The sequence below is a fragment of the Primulina tabacum genome, chromosome 16 (assembly GCF_025594145.1).
Source record: "Primulina tabacum isolate GXHZ01 chromosome 16, ASM2559414v2, whole genome shotgun sequence".
Classification (NCBI taxonomy): Eukaryota; Viridiplantae; Streptophyta; class Magnoliopsida; order Lamiales; family Gesneriaceae; genus Primulina; species Primulina tabacum.
This window is the reverse complement of record NC_134565.1, coordinates 33,269,183-33,286,411: the sequence shown is the minus strand read 5'-3', so window position 1 is coordinate 33,286,411 and position 17,229 is coordinate 33,269,183. Positions and strand designations below refer to the sequence as shown.

Sequence of the window (17,229 nt, the reverse complement as noted above, 5' to 3'; positions counted from 1 at the left end):
GAATATATAACCATTACATTTCGGTGCGTACTAGGTTAATTTTGAGATAACGTAATAGTAAACAAACAACGGTAACTAGATAAATCGCATTAGACAAACTTTGTGCGACAGGCTTGTTGTTAGGAAAATCGAGTTCTGACCTGCCGACTTGAACGGGGCCAAATAACGTTCATTTTGCTTCCATATTTTCATTACTATAAAATGTTATTGACGAATATTTACTCAGCCCAGTCGGGCAAGCCAGGTCAATTTGAGTCGTTTGAGACCGGGTCAAGCCTGATAATCCAACAGTAGCCTCCCATTTGAAATGTTTTAAGAAGACTCGAAAATTGCAACCCAATTCGGATCAAAACATTGTGTTAAGGCATTCGCCACTTTTTTCGTGATCGGGATATTTGGTTCAAGAATCATGGCACAAGAACTTCATTTTGTGCTAATCCCATTACTAGCTCAAGGCCACATGATACCAATGATAGACATGGCCAAATTGTTGGCCGAACGTGGCGTTAAGATAAGCTTAATCACGACTCCGAACAATGCATTGCGGTTCGCGGAAACTATTTGTCGTGCTCGAATGTCGGGGCTGAATATCCATCTTGTAGAAATCCCATTTCCCTGTCGGGAAGTAGGATTGCCACCAGATTGTGAAAATCTTGACAGCGTCCCGTCCAGGGACCTGATACGAAAATTTTATACTGCCCTGGATATGCTCCAGGGTCCCCTGGAGAAATATTTGCAGGAGAATGATCCCCCTCCGAGTTGCATCATTTCGGATAAGTGTCTCTGCTGGACATCTAAATTGGCCAAGACATTCAAAGTCCCGAGAGTGGTTTTTCATGGGATGTGCTGTTTTTCGCTGCTGATTTCGCACAATTTGAAGATTTCCTGGCGTGATCTATCTGTCATATCTGATTCAGAGCCGTTTCTGATTCCTGGATTGCCTGTCAGGGTTGAAATCAAGAAAGCTCAGTTACCAGGAGCGTTTGTTGCGTTGCCTGATTTGGATGATATTCGGGACCAAATGCAAGAAGCTGAATCGAGTTCTTACGGGGTCGTGGTAAACACGTTCCCTGGAATGGAAGGTGGCTTCATTGAAGCGTATGGAAAAGCAGTTAAGAAGAAAGTATGGTGCATTGGCCCGGTATCTTTATGTAACAGGGAAGCTTTGGACAAATTTGAGAGGGGAAACAAGGCTTCGATCTCGGAGACAGAGTGTTTGAAATGGCTTGATTCGATGAATCCGAAGTCAGTACTTTACGCCTGCCTCGGAAGCCAATGTCGACTGGTTCCCTCACAGTTAATCGAACTCGGGCTTGGATTAGAAGCGTCGAATCATCCCTTTATCTGGGTGATCAAATCAGGAGACCGGTTTCAAGAACTCGAAAAATGGTTGCTGGAGGAAAGATTCGAAGAGAGGATTAAAGGGAGGGGACTTCTGATCAAGGGTTGGGCTCCACAGGTCCTGATTTTATCACATCCTGCCGTTGGAGGATTCTTGACACACTGCGGTTGGAATTCGACTATTGAGGGAGCATGCTCAGGCGTGCCGATGATAACATGGCCTATGTTTGCTGAGCAATTCTTGAATGAGAAGCTTGTTGTGGAGATATTGAAAATCGGGGTTCGAATTGGGGTCGAAATCCCTGTCAGATGGGGTGAAGAAGAAAAAGTTGGAGTGATTGTGGTGAAAGAACATGTTCAGAATGCTGTGAAAGTGTTGATGAATGGAGAAGAAAAGGGTGAGAAGATAAGAAAGAGGGCAGAAGAAATTGGGATTTTGGCTATGGAAACAATGGAAACTGATGGATCCTCTCACTACAATATATCAGGTTTGATTCAGGATATTATGGAGAAATCATACCAAATTGGAGCTCAATCTTAAAGGACAGTTCTTGTCTCGTATCAAATTGGTGGAAAATCAATAAAAGGACAATCGACTGGTTAATGTATTTTTAGAGCATTTACAGAAGCAAAAAAATGTATAAAATTTTGAACTTTTAGATCAGTGACCGTCTCGATGCCACCACGCTAGATGCATCAAAAGTCACATACAATGTAGTTTCTATCATAATTAGTGTTATATACTGAAATAATAAATATTACATGGTTGATAAGCCAAAAAATTGCCTAGACTGCTACCTTTAACCCCAAAAAATATGGCCATAGTGGAGCTACCAGGAAAAAAATGTATCATGATATTTGAAAACCCTTTTGTTTCTGGCATACCTCATGTCAGACATATATAATTTTCCCAAAAAAAAAAAAAAAACTACAAAACCGTAAATCCATAACGTTATAAGGCAATACCATTTGTTCTGTATGATATATCAAATATATCATATTCAAACCATACATCCATCGAGCCATAATAAAAAAATTCATCAAGCTTATAAATGATATAAAACCAATAATTGCAAGACGGTAATTGAAATGGCTTTTCGCAGCGTGCAAATTCTCTTTCACACCACAAATTCTCAATTCATTTTCCTTTCTTAATACTCAAATCACAAGATTCATCACAAAAGAAGTCCAGAAAACCTGTTTTCTGTATGCTAAACATATACAGTGGAATTAGCCGTGTCATTCCAAGATATAAATGTATAGAGGTACCCTTGTCCTCGAATTATCAAATTTGTCTTGTTAGAACTTCAACATTGTCCCTGTAATATAATCACATAAAGTTGAACATTTCAATGTTATTGGAAAAAATATGTATGTGAAGGACATGTAGATGTAGTGACTGACATATAAGGGTCTTTACCGATTATAATACGTGATCTAGTAGAGCTCAAAATCCGGCAGGGTGTTTACGGCTTTTTTGCATGCTGCTAAATTCCGCGGAAATCCTTTAAATCAACGGTGATAACGAGGGTAATGTTGGATAATTGTACCAGGTTAGATTTCCATAAGTCGTAGTTGCATGAGCTCTTAGGCCTTCGGTGATGAAGACCGTGTCTTTTGAAAGTGAGATTTTCGAGAATTGAGAAGAACAAGTTGTCGTCTGAGCCGATTCTTTCAGCTACCCTGTCGAAAAACTCAAGCTTATCAAAAGCACGATGAAAGTGAAATAAGATTGAGAGAGCATGGATCAGTGTGACTGAGAAGTAACTTTTTTAGTGCACGTGCCCTCGTGCATTCTTTATCTAGTCGGGTTGGATAGGTGGTGGTGATACGAATCTGACCAGGTGTTACGTGCTAATGGTTGAAAGGAGATTTAAGATGCGTTGTTGCCGCGAACTTTCAAGCTTGATTGTGATTAAAGATGATGAATCAAGCATATTCAAGCAAGTGGTGGAGTTCAACAAAGAATATACAGAAGAACCTATAATGAGGGGACGCATCAAGAAGTTTAAAAAAGCACTTCAAGGACTCATAATGAACTACCAAGGAGGATCTACAAATTGAATGACTAAATTAGAAGAGGTTGGAAATCATGGGAATAATATTGGAGGTCTTTGGAATGTTATTCAAGTGCAATTGCCGAAAGTCCAGCGCACCCGCGTTAAAGCAGGGACCGCACCCGCGGTCCATGATAATCAAATTTAAGAAAATTTCCCGAAGCTGCACCGCACCCGCGGTCAAATCATTAGCGCACCCGCAGTCTGTTGCCGAAGCTACACCGCACCCGCGGTCAAACAAGCAAGGTCCAGCGCACCCGCGCTAAAGCGGGGACCGCACTCGCGGTCCATGATAATCAAATTTAAGAAAATTTCCCGAAGCTGCACCGCACCCGCGGTCAAGTCATTAGCGCACCCGCGGTCCGCACCCGCGGTCAAACAAGCACCGCACTCGCAGTCTTTTGGCGCACTTCCGTGTATAAATTGTTCACAACTTTCTTTATGACTTTTTGCACTACTTTTTATTATTTTATTGTATTTATATGCATTGTATCAACCAAAAACGTGATCGTTGAAGATTGATATAAAATTATTGGAGATTTCTCTCAATTTGCAAGGCTTGTGCTTTGTGTTTATCAAAATCAAACTTATCAAAGATTGCATCTTTGTGGCGTTTGTCGATTGTTCTTCGCACGGATTGTCAAAACAAGTTCTTTGAAGGTTCGTTTGAAATTCAATTGTTTTATCGTTGATATTTGTTGCTAAGTTATAATCGCTTAGAGGTGAATATCACAAAATCGTTACTTGTTTCAAAAGATCGGGACAACATAATCGTTCTTTGTTTGTTATTGAATTGAGAGTGCGATTTCTATATTCGTGCTTGCCTTTCATTCGTACGAGGATTCGTATCAGATGGGAATTACGATTATTTTAGCATGGAATATAAAAGTAAAATTTAATTATTTCAAGAACTTTGATTCGGAACTAAAGAAACTTGCCATTGATGGTAATGGTTTCACTTAGGAGGCAAAAAAAGTGAGATGATGACTCATTTGGCAATTGATGTTTTGTGTTAAGTGGAGAGGGGTGATTACAATTTTTTTTTATGGGAAAAAAGGTGAAAAGAAGAGAAGATATGGGCAGCCAATCGGGGATTGAATAAGTCATACGCTAAGCCATGTTTTATTTTGATGAATGGGAATTTTTTGTTTATGTTGAGAACATTCTCTTGAAAACTTCAACGAATGAGTCAAAGAGACTTTTATTATTTTATTTTGAGCAAGTGACTTTTGTATCATAAAATATATATACTTAAAATGAGAGGCATGGTCGATCATATATTTTTTTTTTACCATTGTTAAATGATTCAACTGTTGGAACATTTTGTATACTTCAATTTTGCAGAGTACATTTTAGCAACATTGAATAATTTGTGATAGGAGCCGTTTATTACAACATGATTTAAATTCTCCTGATAGATATCACAAGCTGAAGTTCACGTCACTTCATTTATTAGGGGAAAAAAAATCAAATTCAAAGGACAAATAAATCTTCACAAAAAGTACCCATTTTAGTGAGTGAGGATTATATCTATGGCTATCTGACACAGCTGATCTGCTCTCAGACTTCAGAAGTAAAGAATTCAATGGGTGTTGTGATACTTGGTTCTAGCAAGTAATATATTTGCTAGATGTTTGCCATCGCCAAATATTGACCATATCCCTATAATTTTATTATTTTTTCCCACATAAACCTCAATTCCCGGAGCTATATTAGACCCCCACATAAATCGAATCAGATCAAATCTACAGTAGATGGAGAATCAAACTCGAACCAATATGCAATTGATATCCCAATACGTACTTAGATTGCGACACACTGATCGGTACATGAAAAAATACCAGCCAATGTAATACAGTAAGAAATTTCACATGTAGCAGAGGACTTCATTTAGCCAAAAAAATGTTAGCAGCACCTAGCTATATTGATCAGATAACAAAAAATTAGTACGGGGAAAAGTGAAAGATCCATACAGCGAAATACGATTCTTCAGATGCATCATATGTGCACCATTCACAGAAACACTAATTAGACCATTTCCGGCATCCAAGAATTATTTACAAGCAGTTAAAAATCACAGCAAAGCATATAAACAATTGGAGAAACCCACCGTTACATCACCAAGAATTAACAGCCAATGACATTTTTACACTCCCATATCCCCACATGGCATAAAAAGCCTCTCACGATGTTTTCTAGGTCCTAAGAACTCATCCACGGTTAATCAGCCTCTCACGGTGTTTTCTAGGTCCTAAGAACTGGAATCCGCAGCTCCTGGTTAACTGGTCAAAACTATGAAGATAAATTAAAGTTGATATACAATAACCCGTTGAGCCAATGAATGGCTTTGATGGCTTTTCTTTGCTGATCACTGAAAGGAAGCATCAGAATCTTCTTTGTCTTGATTATCGGGACAGCATTTTGGAACTGGTTTTTCTAACATAGATGTCCCCTTGAAAGTTACCATTTGCCAACAGATCTTTTTGTAATTCAAAAGCTGCAAAATGTACAAAACCAGAATGGCAGGCAAGAAAGATCATTAGCTGTATTACGTTCAGTTCTATTTATGAAAGAGTCGAGGAAAAGAGGCAGAGTGTACCTGTTCTTCTGGTATCTTTTTAAACCCAAACTTCTCCGTCCATATTGATTTCGCTTCATCGGTTGCTGGGAGAACAAAGGTTCCGACATTCAGAAATGCAAGCAATTTCTCGATGCACGAGTAAAGGACTTGGAAGTATCCCTGGAAAGATTTGAATTTCATGAGAAGTGCTACAAATACTTCAACATTATGACAAAGATCTAAGTATATCTTGATGCAAACAAATTAATAATCCCTACACGTGCCACCTAACCTAGGTGCTAGATTTGACTAGACACTAACAGTGTGTATCAAACAACAATCAAGGGAAATACCCCTAGAGTATAACATGGATCACAAAGAGCAAAATAGTGGATGTAAGACTTCACAAAATCAAAATAAAACTATAGCAGGGACATAAACTATATGGACACCATATTCAAAATCTGAAATTAGGTTTAGCTCAACAATAAGATATTTCAGGCAGCATCCAAGATGCAAGAACCCTCAGTAGATGGCCAACATTAGCGAAATTGTAGCAGCACCGTTACTTTCTGAGTGAATTGGACATCTATATAGTGCGTGAAGTTCTCAATCTCTGGGCAAAATCTCTGAGTCCAATCACCTTAATCAGAGTTTTAGCACTCATGCAAAAAAAAAAAATAGAACAATATCATGAGGTGGCAAATGCACAATTTCACAACCATAGTGTCCAAAACCACCAGCCACGAGGAAATGGTAAATGTTGTCGCTCCCAATTTCCAGCTTTTTGGAATTTTAATGATCTGCATTCAGTTAATTAACTTCTATGCCATCAATAATCACCCAGACATCAAATACCCTATACGATCGTGGAACGTTAATGTTTTTCTTAAGTTCAGCGGTTCAACCACTTACACAGACAATTTAACTATTAAATTAAGTAAACAGTGCTACATTATCTGAACTTGTCAGTCCATTGTATACCAGCAATTTATGCATGATAACCAAACAAGCTTCTATAGCTGCTGTATAGCTGTTACTGTACCACAGAACACTTGCTTGGCTTGTTTAAGTTCTCTCTTCAGAATGGCTCCATGAGCATATTGTACATTTTTTGTTCTGTATTGTTAACAGGTAATAATGACATTCACCTAAAATGAAGTACATTTAGGACCAGGAAAATTCAAACGAAAAAAAATTAAAAATAAAAGGTGGGCGCCTGGTGATGAATGCTTTATCGGAGGTAGACAGCAGAAATTGGTTTTATATTTATCTATCTATCTATGTATTATATAATAGTTGCACACCTCATAATAACCACTTTGATTTGTTAAATCACACCAAAATTTCTTCCCATTTTACCCATTATTATATAATAATTGAACAACTCATAATAACCGTTATGGTACATCAAATCAGACCAAATTTCTTCTCATTTTACCTCAAAATTTAACCCACATAATCTCAGTTCTCTCAAACATCCCCATCCTTTTTTCTTTCTCAAATTTAATCAGTTAGCAATTCTTATTAATTTATCCATACAAATTTTTAGTCACAATTCTCAAGTGCATTTATAATTAGAGAAAAAGACAATTAAATGTCATAGTTGTTAAAAGCGAGTGCGTAGGGCATAGCCAGGCGCACCCACTGCACCTTGGTAATTGCACATGTGCATCTCTTGAAACAAGCGCGCGCCTATGCTCAGGCGCAAGGCCTGGGTGAGGCTCAAAAGCGAGCATCTCACGAAATGGTTTGCAAATTTTGCACGTAAATAAAAATTAACTCAAGCCCAACCAAATTAGAAACTCAATTACCAAATCACATAGCTATTTAATGATAAAAAAACCCTGCATTCATGTAAGTTTTAACGACGAGCAGCAACTTATCAGCTCCCTCCACTTCTATCTGCGATTCTGTGTGCAACGCCCAAAATGCAGCGATTCAAATCAGGCAATAGGCAGCCCTCATTTCCTTTTTCTTTTTCCAATTGCTTTTACAGCGCACTGCTTCCGGTTTCTTTCAATTCCAGAAGTTTTTTTTTGTTTATGATTTACGCTACATTATCTATTAATGAATTTTTATTTATATTGTTTACTGTTTTTGTGAAATATATTATACTTATTTGATATTGTAGTAAATCGCTTTATATATGTTGAATTTCAAAATTTATGTCAAATGCATTTTATTTCGATAAATCGCACGCTTCAGCTTACGCGATGCACATCAGGCTCTAGGATACGCTAGCACTTTAGTACGCCATGTGCCATGAATAACTATGTTCAGTGTTTAACTAAATAAGAAAAATAATATTATCATTATATAAACTATAGTCATTATTACACACGCGTTGCATGTGCATTATTCACTAATATAAATGAAACTTCAAGAAAAGCATCATCTATATACGTGTAATCAAAGTTCTAAATTTAGCAATCTCCCAAAACCCAGACGATCAAAAACATAAATAAGCCAAAAACCATTGGAAATGTAACACAAAAAGGACTACTCTTGATGAAAAGAAATAAAAAATCTTACCCTGCCATGGTGACCCTTACGTGTAGCAGCCAAAGGGAGTTCAGCTATATCATGTCCAAAAATTCGCAGAATCCCTGCTGATACAACTATTGAGCTGCAACATATATATAAGTGTATATAAGCAAGAAAATCAAATTATCCAAAGATGAAAGGAGGAAAATTTACAGGAATCAAAGCGACCGTGCTTACTTCACAGTCAATATCGCACAATACATTCCACTAAAGTCTTGACCTCTAATATTCCTCCTGTCATGGAGAAAGGGTTGAAAGGGCGAATATAGAGGAGGACAAGAGCGAATACATGAACATAAATAAGAAAAGCATACAAAGCAGAGAAAAGGCAAAAGTATTAGTCAATACCCATAAACCATGGAGGGAATAAAATCTCGTCCTGTTTCTGAGTCCACAATTGGGTCAAAAGAATCCTGGAATACAAGTTAATAACCAAATCCAATGATGCACATTTGTCTTATCCACAGAATAACATTGATGTATCAGAAAATGACAAAAAAATTGAGCGGAAAACTAAAGCATCAATAAAGTAATCAAACTATCAAAGTAATAAATATCAGTTATCAGCTTAACAGTACATAATTTATTTGGGATGACGGTTGCAAAAAATACAGCCAGAGGAAATCATAGAACTTAGAGTGCAGCTTATTTGTTTTAGACTATAACATAACAGATTACAATACTAAAATGGAATTCACAAGCATGCAACAAAGGTTAAATACATGCAATTTTAGTACTGGTTTTAGGTTCTGATTAACAATATTTTGATTCAGATATACTAGGAACAATGTCATATAGCTAACTGACCCTTATTTTGGTAGAGCGGGAATATAATTTATTCACACTTGAACTCCAAACCAAAGCACATTATCTAATCTACCATCAAGATAATTTTGGTTTGAAAAGTTATTGCACGGGACAACATGAAAAAGATCTTCCATGTACCATTATTTTCATGAAAAAAATTCACACGCGGTTGAAAATTATACGTTAAAGCTCCAAAAAATAGAAAATAACGTAGGAAACTGTCAATTATTTTTGTTTTTCAGTCATTATCGGATTGAAAGCGAAGCTATTTATACATGAAAGCATGTCAGACTAAAAATTCTATATAAAATGATTATTTCCTAAAACCTTGGTGTCAGGATTTTACTGTTCACTCCAAAGCTATTATAAACCAGTTCCAAAGTGAGTACGCCCATAGCGCTGACGACTAGTTAGTTTGACTATTTTTAGTAAAGTAATAAAGCTTGGTATTGAATTCTTCTTACTTTTGTGTTTACAGTAAATCTAGAAGGCAAAGGCTGGATATGTTGCTATGGGTTAGTGGACCTTCACTCATGCACAACTTAATTCGGTAGGAAAATTTTTTAAGAAACATATAATTGTTTAGGTTCTGTTACGGTTGTTTATTTTATAAATAAATAATTATTGAATTATCATGGTGCCAGATAGTATTTTCACAAATAAAAAACAAAACATGTCCAATCATTTCTAGAAAACTAGAGTAGAGTCACACTCCTAAATCTATAAATTTGTGTTCGTCCTTCAACTAGAGTCATACCTTAAATTTACAATTCAACTCAAAACATTGTGCGTCTAGCATTGCAAGTATTTCTCAGATCTTTCCATTGACCAAACTCAAATCTTGTTAACGGGGAAAATGAAAGGTAAATATGATGCAACAGTTCTTACGTGAAATATAGCTACAGCCTGGGACAGCAACACTCTGGTTTCCCGAGAAGTAATTTTCCCATTCAAAAGCCTCCATCTCATATCAAGATCAACTTCAGCAACTGGATTTTTTTCTACATGCTTCTTCCTTACAATATTCAGAGAAGAGTCCGGGATCTTTTCAGCCCCAGCATTCAATAAATCCTGGAGTGCAGAATACATTCTCTTGCAATTCAAAGAACAGAACCATTTTCCTTTTGGAAGCTCCTTCACAACCGATGCTTACAGTTTCAGAGAAAGATACAAGAGTGTAGGAACAAAAAAGGCAATCGATACAAAAGATCAAATCTGAAGTAACTCATCCTTCTAAAGAATGAGAATGTGCGCACCTTTAGATCAGCCATCTTGCATTTTTTCAAACAGCCTACGTGATATTCCTTTTCACACTGGGAATACCAAATTATTTTTTAGGGTATGGTACAACCATACAATGTAACAGAGTAAAACAAACAAGGTAAAAAAGGTAAGAAATATACCTGATCACACAGTAAAACAGTACGAGGACCAAAACCAGATTTACTAAAATCGTAGCCTCTGCAAACATAGTAACTTCATATATCAATAAACACAATATAACTACAGTGACTATCTAACGTCAGGGAAATCCACAAAGACAAATATAAGAATCAATTTAACTGCTCTATATATGTGCCATTTGTGTAACCTGCAGATAACACATGCTATCAATTCAGCTTCTTCTGGGTTTTTGACAATGCGAATGCACCGATTTGTTATCTGCTCAATGGGGTCAATACCTAGAACTCTTCCAGCCGCAACAGCATTTGAATTGTGCTCAACAAACCTTTCCTTTTGGAACTTGTTCTGGCAATAGGTGCAGAACCATTTGCCATGAGGAATACTCAACAAGGAGGCACATTCTGCATCGCAAGATAGAGATAGCGGTTAGACATAAACTCTGTATGAACATTGCATATCTCTAAATGTTTGATCATCGAGAGAATTTCAAAAGAAAACCCAGAATCATTTTGAGAAAAGCGGCATCAACTAGAAGCAAGTATATCATGGAACAAGGTTCATAATGTTTTCCATCAAAGTGTCGCACAAAGATCTTCAGTTGGCTTTCACAGATTAAGTTCAACTATCATGGAGCCACATAGGATTTAACATAAATGGACATCGAAGAAGGGTTGTGCTAATTTGATAAATATCCAGTCTACAGGATGTACCATACAACACCATAGATACAAGAAAATTCAGCAAACAGAGATTAAAAAATTAAATTAAATAGAAGTAAAAATTGCTATGTTCAGACATCGAAGAGTTGCTTAAATAGAAAATTATTGCATGCCACCCAAATATAACACAAGCACGTACATAAATATATATATTCAAAAAATGTGACTCGCAAAATTTTCAAATAACAGAAAATGCATGATTCTTCAGGTAAATCTATGAAGAAAAATTAACATCAAAACATGCACATCATAAATCTTAGCTTCACCTTTGTGGAAGGCCCTGGGACACCCATCACAAAGCACAAGTTTCCCACCATCTGCACAAATGATGCACAAGTCATCGTTGTCATTTGCAGATAACTTGCGCCCTTTCAACAGGGAGACAGCAAATTCATGGAGGGACACCCCATTAGAAGTGTAGATATACATATAGCTACAGAAAAACTATAAGGCGTAAGGAAATTAAATGGAAACAACTAAATATTAATTCAGAAAGCTGACATCTCGCAGAAAAATAATCAAAGACCACATACGGTTTCCGGCGGGAGGCACGACCAGCATGAGCCTCAAACTGAGATGGACTAACCTGCTCAAAGTAGGTAAAAAGAAATAGTACATCTGGTAAAATATGGAGCATTTCAAATACAACATCAACACAAGTACCAGAGTGCTGCAGCATCGACACATTATACCCGATCCCATTTTATAGCCGTCACGCAATTTCTACAAACAGACAAGCGAGTGATTACAATGCTGAAATAATCTAATAAATAGATTAACACATTGATACATAATGTGGGTATGTGGGTAAGCAAACAACACATAAAGCATTTATCTGAACCACCTTGCCATTAGAGTAATAAGCAACTTCAGTTCCATCTGGTAATCCACTGTCTTCAAAGACCATCCTGTGCATTTTCTGATCTCTGCGAAGACCCATGAACATTTTCTAATATGGCATGTAGACGAAGCATAAATAAGACAATCAGATTTCTATATGATTCAGAAAAGACCACAGCTAAAAGTACAGACTTTTTAGTAATTTTTGATGAACTCTTTGATTTCATGGATATGTGAGCAGATCCACTTTTTAAGGGTTTGGACGTACTTGAAAACCTATGAGCCACAATGAAACAGTTTAATAGATAATAGATTATTTGGTACTACAAATCAAGACATGCAAAGAATAGTTATAAACACCAACTTCTTTAAGATCTTTCTCGTATTGTCGTTCCTCGTGGATCCTTGCGGAGAATCACTACCATTAGCATGTAAATCAGAAGATGACTTCAAATGGCTAGCCAAAGCACTTCCAGAAAATTTTGAAACTGGTTGCTGACGACTTGAACCAAGCAGAAAGAAATCAAGGAGGAAACGTATAGGATTAAAAAGGATAAATAATCCAAGTGTCAAAAATGAAAATCAATGTCAATTGACTTAAAAGAGAGAAAAATATCCACATTTTCATTGTCTTCTGCTGGCCCCTCATTGTTGAAATCTGTAATGAGGATCTTTGTGGAGATTTTGTATTAGATGTCAACTCTAAATGCCTGTAAAAGGAAAATTAATGGAACAAGTTCACCTTTACATTCGCTCTGAAAAGCAGCAAAGGAAATAATTGAGGACCAAGACCAAAATATGATACATACTTTTTTCTCTTTCTTCCTCGACGACTCTTATTTTTGGGAGTATTATGCAGTTTACCATTATCAGAAATTGTCGAGCCTAAAAGTGGCTCCAAAGGCCTGGAACCAAGGCAACAATTCAATTAAATATTACGAGAAGTACCTAGCTTTAACATTATCGAACTTGAGTTCATCAAATTTAAATATTTATCGTATATAATTGACGAAGCTAAAAACAAAAACTCAATGGCACACCATGATACAGAATTACAGATGCATTTACTGTTTAAATTTAGGAGCTCCCATCATTAACTTCCCAACATTTAAGGAGACGAGGTAAGTATAGAGCTTTAAGAGTTTGAAAGTCTTAAAGTGTTAGAAGAATTGGGAATTCAATGGGTTATTCCACAACAAGCTAAAGACTTATTTCATGTTAATTCGGGTTGCCCGTTAGCCGACAAAATCAGCAATTTCTGGTCTATCATAGTTCACGGCATGTTTTGGTCAATTTGGTTGGAAAGGAATAGCAGAATTTTCATGGATAAGGAATAGTCTACAGACAACGTATGGGAGAAAATAAAATTTATGGTTGCATCTTGGACGATCAGCTTGGACCAATTCAACCATTTAAGTATATCGGATTTAGTTAGGGATTGGAAATTTGTTTGGTCTTGATTTGATCATGTTGATGTTTTGGAAGGTCTCCTTATGTTAGTGGTCTTGTAACTATGTTGCGGAATTCTCATCCGCATAGAATATGTAATCTTTATCGATTTTAATAAAATTAGTTTCCTATCAAAAAAAAAAGTCTGAAAGTCAGTTGAATATCATCCTAAATCATCCCCACAAATCTTTGTGCGTTATTTTTATTTTACCATTTGGACCTCATTTTCGAAATCTGAAAATCTTTAATGCCATTCAACAACTTTATATTTCTTAAAGTGATTCAACTTTATGGTATTCCTAGCATTAAAACTTCCATCTTGTGATATAACATTTTCAACAGCCTCAAAATCATTAGAGTCATGTGGCTTGTTATCAGCCAATGGAAACGAAATTGAGTAAAGACATTATTGTCGGCGGAGAGTACCTAGATTTTGTACATTCTGCATCGACTTCAGAATTCTCAATAATCATGCAAGAATCACAAACCGGTTCCACCTCTGAAGCTGTTGCAAGAAATGACCCTGGAAACCAAAGAACATCAATTTTTTCTTCAAAGTATAATAGAAATCGACATATTGCAGAAACAAATTTATACACACCCTGGCAATTCATGCAAATAACAGATTCCTTCACAGGCATGGGGCCTACAAATTTATGAATTGTCTCTTCTAATGTCTTTACAGATGACTTTCGGCATTCTTTGACAACATCGAGGAGGCTTTTTCCATTCTCTAAGCATATATACTGTGAGGCGCGCCGGTATGATTTACATGCATGGATCTCAAACTGACATGGTGGAACTACCTATAATGTAAATATATCTCTTGAATTCATATGGCTCATACACAAAAGAAGAGAATTGGAGTGAACCGAGAAATTTAAGTTCTTACCCTAACTCCCTTGCACGAACTGCACGAACACAATATTCCAGTATCTTTTATACTACCACGTAGTGGAAATCCCTATAAAGATGATATGTCCAATCAGATGCAACAAGCAGGAAAAATCTTTGGGCGAGGAATCGATATCTTCAATTTGAAATCTCGTTATAAAAGTCACATCTAAAATCTTTACAGTTCAGGAAAGTTTCACTTTTCGACTCAATACGAGTTCATGTGAGTATTCATGCATCTCAGATTCTCAGTCAAATCAAGTTTCCATGAGTTGGATTAGCATGTGAAATGCTCATCTGCTCTTTTCATCATATAACCTTGTGAGAGAACAGACATATAAGAATCATTTTCATCACATTTTTCATGACATTTTCCAGCCAACACGTAATTTTATTATCCTCATTAATTTATAAAGCCTCGGCATTCCAAATACATGGTACATGACATTGATGATTAAAGCAATTTCGATAATTGAATTCATATAATATGACAATGACCATGATGGACAAGAATTTAAAAAATATTTAAAGAGAGAGAAATCATTTGTTTTTCCTTGACCGTCTTGTTGAATTTTTAAATTTTCAAGGGGGGGACTTAAAAAAAATCATTTATCTTTGCTAAATACTCATAAATGCTAGCATGTGAAAATTATATGATATGCAAGATTGCATTAAACACGCCAAATCGCATCACCTCTCTATGCATGAAAATATAACTTGCAAGTACCCAAACAGTCACAACAAGATCAATTTGTGTAATTGATTATATTCTGCAAAAGAATCAAGAAAGCCTTCTTCGTTAGTTTGATTTCAAGGAATAGTAAAGTTGCATTTAAGAATTACTAAGAAACTATACTTGCCACTCCACGGAGAAATTCTAAAACAATTTATGTATCCTATCTGTGCAATTATGATCTACTAATATTTTAATGGAAGGAGGAAAATATTTCTCAGCACACGTTATAACTCCTTTCCTAAAGGAACTACAAACTGGACCTATGGAATAAGTTACTAAAATTCTGAATAATTGCAAAAAAATTAAAGTCCAACGCTAGAAACAGTAACAATAACTAATGCAAAAATTTTAAGAAAAGTCACTCGAATAATAATCAGCACAAAATGGTTAGAGAGAAGAATACCCTCTTGCCGCCATTGTAGAAAACTGGATACCCTTCCAGCAATCCAGTCTCAAAAAGCTCCTTCACTGTTGTTGGCCTTCCTTTTATCGCCATTTTCTTAGAAATCCCCATCTTCCTTGCATTTGGACTAGTCATCCCACTCGACTCCTCACTCTCCAATCCCTCCACTTCCAAAGAGATTGCATCTTGTAAACCCCTGCATACCTCACTCTCCAATTTCCCATTCTTGGACTTAATTATCGACCTCGTAGACCTTCCTGTTCCATTGCTCCTCGCCGCCGCAGCAGCAGTAGCAGCAGCCACAAACATCGGCTCCTCTTTCACTTCAACCTCCACCATTTCACCATCTACATAGCCAGAATCACCCAAATTAACTTCACTCCCACCCGCATACACCGAATCACCACCATGTTCTCCATCTTCACCATTCAAAACCACGGCCTCGTCACATTCGCTGCAAATTCCCGAATTACCCCTCACTTCACCAAAACACCGGATTCCCGCCCCGATTTCACTCTTCAACCTCTTACTCCTTGTATATACAGCGAATCCATTCGCCTCACTAGGCCGAACCCTAGGGACATAGCCTTTGTCTGTACATTCCGACCCGACCGATTCAGACCGGATCGGGTAATCGGATCCAAACTCCGCCCCCTTAATCTGAACTGAACTCTCAATTTTCAACCCTAATTCTGGATTTATCACTGTTTTATCGTCCTTTTCCATGATTCTTCGATCCACTGATGCTGCGGAAGTGAACACAGCAACAGATGACAAACGTTTTACTACTGGTCTGGCCCATTTGAACTAAGATCGCATTTTAGAAAGAATCACTTGGACTTGGGCCAAAGTAACGTTTTACTACTGGTCTGGCCCATTTGAACTAAGATCGCTTTTTAGAAAGAATCACTTGGACTTGGGCCAAATTCGTTTTAAAATTTTCTTCCCTATAAGTACCTGGAATTTTTTAAAACCCTAAAGACATTCCATTTTCATTTTTCTATTAATTAATAAATAAACAAATACTCATTTCGAGCCTCTCCAAAAAAAATTATGATGCTTGATTAGAAAAGGTTTGAAAGGGCATTTTTAAGAATACGTTGATGTATGGTAAAATTAAGACAAAAAAGTTTGGCAAAAACTTGTGTGAGACGGTCTCACGGGTCGTATTTTGTGAGATGGATATCTTATTTGGGTCATCCATTAAAAAGTATTGTTTTTTATGCTAAGAGCATTACTTTTTATTGTGAATATTGGTAATATTGACCCCTCTCACAGATAAATATTCTTGAGACCATCTCACAAGAGACCTACTCAAAAAGTTTAGGTGAATTTACGTGGAATTTGATAATAAATTTCAAAATTAGAAATATATCGCAATCAACAATAAATGTTCCTAAATTAAAAAAATTTGAATTTGAAATTCATCAACATTTTAGTCTTCTGAAAATGTCAAATAAATAGATGGCATT

The 17,229-nt window shown here is 36.6% G+C and overlaps 2 protein-coding genes across 3 annotated transcripts; one reads left to right on the top strand and one right to left on the bottom strand.

Moving 5' to 3' along the window:
- The first annotated feature begins 265 nt into the window (after positions 1–265).
- On the top strand, positions 266–2,133 carry LOC142530085 (UDP-glycosyltransferase 73D1-like). The gene has a single exon (XM_075635854.1). The coding sequence runs from the start codon at positions 410–412 to the stop codon at positions 1,880–1,882; it is 1,473 nt and encodes a 490-aa protein (XP_075491969.1). The 5' UTR covers positions 266–409; the 3' UTR covers positions 1,883–2,133.
- Positions 2,134–5,345: 3,212 nt separating this feature from the next.
- On the bottom strand, positions 5,346–16,549 carry LOC142528645 (uncharacterized). 2 transcript variants are annotated; one of them, XM_075633730.1, is made up of 21 exons: positions 15,758–16,549; positions 14,617–14,688; positions 14,326–14,530; positions 14,151–14,247; positions 13,085–13,180; positions 12,896–12,985; positions 12,640–12,777; positions 12,468–12,551; positions 12,280–12,361; positions 12,099–12,158; positions 11,962–12,021; positions 11,702–11,879; positions 10,904–11,117; positions 10,716–10,773; positions 10,569–10,625; positions 10,201–10,446; positions 8,854–8,918; positions 8,683–8,739; positions 8,494–8,587; positions 5,998–6,138; positions 5,346–5,895 (listed from the first exon to the last, which is right to left on the bottom strand). In XM_075633730.1, exons 1-21 carry the CDS (start codon positions 16,481–16,483, stop codon positions 5,767–5,769), a joined length of 2,949 nt encoding a protein of 982 aa, XP_075489845.1. In that variant the 5' UTR covers positions 16,484–16,549; the 3' UTR covers positions 5,346–5,766. The 2 variants fall into 2 exon arrangements, with proteins under 2 accessions (XP_075489845.1, XP_075489846.1); XM_075633731.1 differs by having other exon boundaries at positions 11,702–11,868; positions 11,969–12,021.
- Positions 16,550–17,229: the final 680 nt, after the last annotated feature.